The following is a 3,398-nucleotide window of genomic DNA, read 5'->3' as shown; positions in this document are numbered from 1 at the left end:
ATGGCCATTCCCTAGAATGGTGCCTTCGGGCTGTAGCTTTATTTGGATTTGTAAAGCACACTACATACAAGTCACCCCTGGATCTTTGCAAAGTTTATACTGCAGGCATCAAGAAATGCAGTCAGCTACCTATGCAGGTAACCTGTAGTACCAAAATATCCTAATGAAATTATAGCTGCTAAGGTCCATTGAAAGTTAAGGTTAAAATGCACATTTTATGCCTGTGAATCCCTGAAGTTTTCAACCCAGTAATACCACTTCCAAGGTATAGACATGGGAGGGTTATTAAAGGCAAGTGCATCGTTGAGGGGGACTATAAACACTATTGGTGAAATAGAGATGACAAAAGAAAAACCAAAAGCCTCTTTAAGGAGGTCTCAAGATTCAACCAACTAGAAAACCAAATTGCTTGACTGTTCTCTTCTGGTAGAAGAGATATAGTAAAATTGAATGCATTTAAAGTGTTAAGATTAACCTTTTTTTTTTTTATGGACTATGGTCCCTTGTAACAGGATTATTCATAAGAATTTTTTTCCTAGCAAAAACTATTACATCAGGTTTAGATATCCTAATGCTCATTGAAGTCACGTAGGTCTGCTATTATAAGAAAATGAGAAATTTACAGGAACTATGCGTTAAATGTCACCATTAAAATGTCTAATCCTATTAATACTTAACACCGGTCTCAAAAAATGGCGTTGTGACAGAGACACTAGCAAAGTGAAAAAATAAGATTCCAGAATTTATTTTATTTTTTTAAGATTGAAAAATCACATCCGAGAGAAAATTTCTTTGATCAATAAATTTTCAGAAAATGGAACAAATTGTTCTGGGACATTCAAAACTGGTAAACTTGAACTTGGAAACGGGTTTTTGACAGTGACGCTGTGGGAAACAAGTATCTGAACAAATCTTAAAACAAAACCTCACATTTTTCTCCTCCCAACTGTTCAAGTGGCAGACAAAATAAATTACCATAAATTATATGCCAAGACAACTTAAAAACAAAACAAAACAACATGAGGCTAAGGATTTCCTTAGCTTCTCCGGGAAGTGTGTAACACTGTGCTTCTGGCCTGCAGGCTGGGTTGAATTGGGAACCTGTCAAACATCAGGATAGTTGCAGTAATATACCGCAGAGCTGGCATCGGACACCACGGAAGAAATGGCCCCGTGGCTGTCAGGGAGATTCACACTCGAGTCATGTCCCTGGTAAGGGAGACCCATCTCGGGCTTGCACACGTAGTGCAGATACTGTTCAAATTCCGTGCGGTCCACCTCCCCGAGGAGCTCAGCGGGCTGGCTGGGGTCCGCGCCGTCACGGCAGGACAATGCCTCGGGAGGGGGCGACGGCTGCCCCGGGCCCGGCGGGTGCTGCTGCGGCTGCATCTGGAAGCTGCGCCCGCCACTAGCCGCGGGCGAGCCCATCGCGCCGTAGTACATGTGCAAGGCGCTGGGGGGCGCCAGGAGGCCCGACACTGCGGGGCCTGCGGGCTCGGGACCGAGCCTAGAGTGCATAGGGACGGTGGGCGGCTCCGGGGGCCCCGGGTAGTCAGAGGCCTGAGCGTAGCTGTAGGGCCCGGCAGCCGGACAGTCCCCGGGCAGCGGCGCGGCGAAGAAGGCCGGATCCGGATCCACACCGTCTAAGGGTGACGTGTCGGGCGTGGGTAGCGGGTAGCCGTCGAGCGGGGGCGCTCCCAGGCCCTGGCAGTCGCGGTAGTGGCCACCCATGTGCGGGGGCAGCAGCGGCGGGCCCGACGGGAAGCCCTGGTCGGGGAAAGGCAAGCCCAGGCCGTCCATGGCCACGCGGCCGCCCTCGGGGCCCAGCGCGGCCGCCTGCGGCTCCGCGAGGCCGTGCAGGAAGCCGCCCTCCACCCGCTTCAGCCTCTTCACCTGCTTTCGCCGCCGCGGCCGGTACTTGTAGTTGGGGTGGTCCTGCATGTGCTGCACGCGCAGCCGCTCGGCTTCCTCCACGAAGGGCCTCTTCTCCGCCAGAGTCAGCGCTTTCCACGACTTGCCTGCATTGCCGTGGGAAGATGGAGAGGGGCGCGGGGCTTACTACCTGAGCTCTGGCTCCCAGGCCCTACCTTTCCCCTCCGACCTTGAATTGTGGGACTAGAAGGGGTAAGGGGTCAAGTTAAAAAGTGAAAGTATGGAGTTCCGGAGGCGGAGTGGAGTCCGACCACTTGGGGAACACAAGAGACCCAGGGTCTTTCAAGGGCATCACTCTTGCTTTTAGCCTCCTGGAAGAGGCTTTCCCGCTCACCCACTCCCGGCCATTCGAAGACCTAAAGAAGTCCCCTGCCCTGTAAAGGAGCAGGGGAACGGGCACCACCAACCCAACTCCGCGCCAGCAGTGCATTCGCCACCACTGAGATGCCCGGGAAGCTGCCTCCCCAGGGCCCCTGTACCCGTGCTCTCCATTACCCAAGTAATTCGGGCACCGATGACCGAGGCTAAAAAGCTTGTTTGGAGAATAGGGAGAGCGGGAAGCGGGAGAGTAACGGAGGGCCCCAAGGAAGGACTTGGCGGCAGCATACCCCTGGCCTTGGACGCAATACCTGTACCCTTTGAGGCTCAGGATAGCGGCTCCGTGATTCTTACTGCTGTGGGTCCCCAACTCGGACTCACCCAGCATCTTGCTCAGCTCGGCGTTGTGCAGGTCCGGGTTCTGCTGCGCGAGGCGCTTGCGCTCGTCCTTAGCCCACACCATAAAGGCGTTCATCGGCCGCCGAATGCGAGACTCGCCCTTGCCCCGTCCGGTGGCTCCGGCCGGAGCCCCGCTGCTCGCTGCCGCCTCGCCCTTCACCTTCATGTCCCCGAGGGGACTCAGCGACTCGGCCCAGGGGCAGGGGCCCAGCCCGGCCATCACCGCGGGCAGCGCGCTCCGGGTCTGGCTCTGGTCGTCACTGGCGTACCCCGCATCCGGGCTGCTCATGGCTCTCCAGACCTGCCCCGCGCCCCACAACCCTCGGCGAGACCCGCCGCCTCCCCCGACCTGGGGGGAGGGGGTGAGGAGCGAGGGAAGGAGATGCCAAACAGGTCGCTCGTTTGTCTCTTGGGACCGAACCCGCCACCCGCCTTCCAAGCCAGTCCCAGCCCACCGCGTAGCCAGCGCCCCCGCCGGCCCAGTGACACTGCGGACACCTCTGGGTCGCCGGGCCTTTTCTGCACCACTGCGGCCAATGGAGCAGCGGGGGCGGGCCAGGACAGAGTGGTTAGGCCCACGCCCAGCCCGCCATCCGAGTCCCCAGTCCAAGCTCTATCCCACGCCCGCCCTTTTCCCCTCCCCTGTCCCCGCACCCGAGGCTACATCAGCCCGAGCGAAAGCTTGGCTGGAGCCGGGCTCCGGATCGACGTCCTCTCTGACCCGGGAAGAATGACCCTTGAGAAGACTT

General features: G+C 56.7%; 1 protein-coding gene across 1 annotated transcript; it reads right to left on the bottom strand.

Annotated features, from left to right (window-relative positions):
• Positions 1-830: 830 nt before the first annotated feature.
• Positions 831-3,029, bottom strand: SOX17 (SRY-box transcription factor 17). Its single transcript, XM_054594972.1, has 2 exons — positions 2,632-3,029; positions 831-2,018 (listed from the first exon to the last, which is right to left on the bottom strand). Exons 1-2 carry the CDS (start codon positions 2,936-2,938, stop codon positions 1,105-1,107), a joined length of 1,221 nt encoding a protein of 406 aa, XP_054450947.1. The 5' UTR covers positions 2,939-3,029; the 3' UTR covers positions 831-1,104.
• Positions 3,030-3,398: the final 369 nt, after the last annotated feature.

This window comes from Pteronotus mesoamericanus, unplaced genomic scaffold, assembly GCF_021234165.1.
Source record: "Pteronotus mesoamericanus isolate MK-2021 breed Mesoamerican mustached bat unplaced genomic scaffold, CSHL_Meso_final scaffold_54, whole genome shotgun sequence".
Classification (NCBI taxonomy): Eukaryota; Metazoa; Chordata; class Mammalia; order Chiroptera; family Mormoopidae; genus Pteronotus; species Pteronotus mesoamericanus.
This window is presented reverse-complemented; position numbering and strand designations above follow the sequence as displayed.

Excerpts from the sequence above, each read along its gene's own strand:
- SOX17 (XM_054594972.1), bottom strand. The coding sequence starts at position 2,938 with ATGAGCAGCCCGGATGCGGGGTACGCCAGTGACGACCAGAGCCAGACC. Across the intron at positions 2,019-2,631 it reads CGAGCTGAGCAAGATGCTGG|GCAAGTCGTGGAAAGCGCTG; the intron begins GTGAGTCCGAGT and ends ACGGCAATGCAG.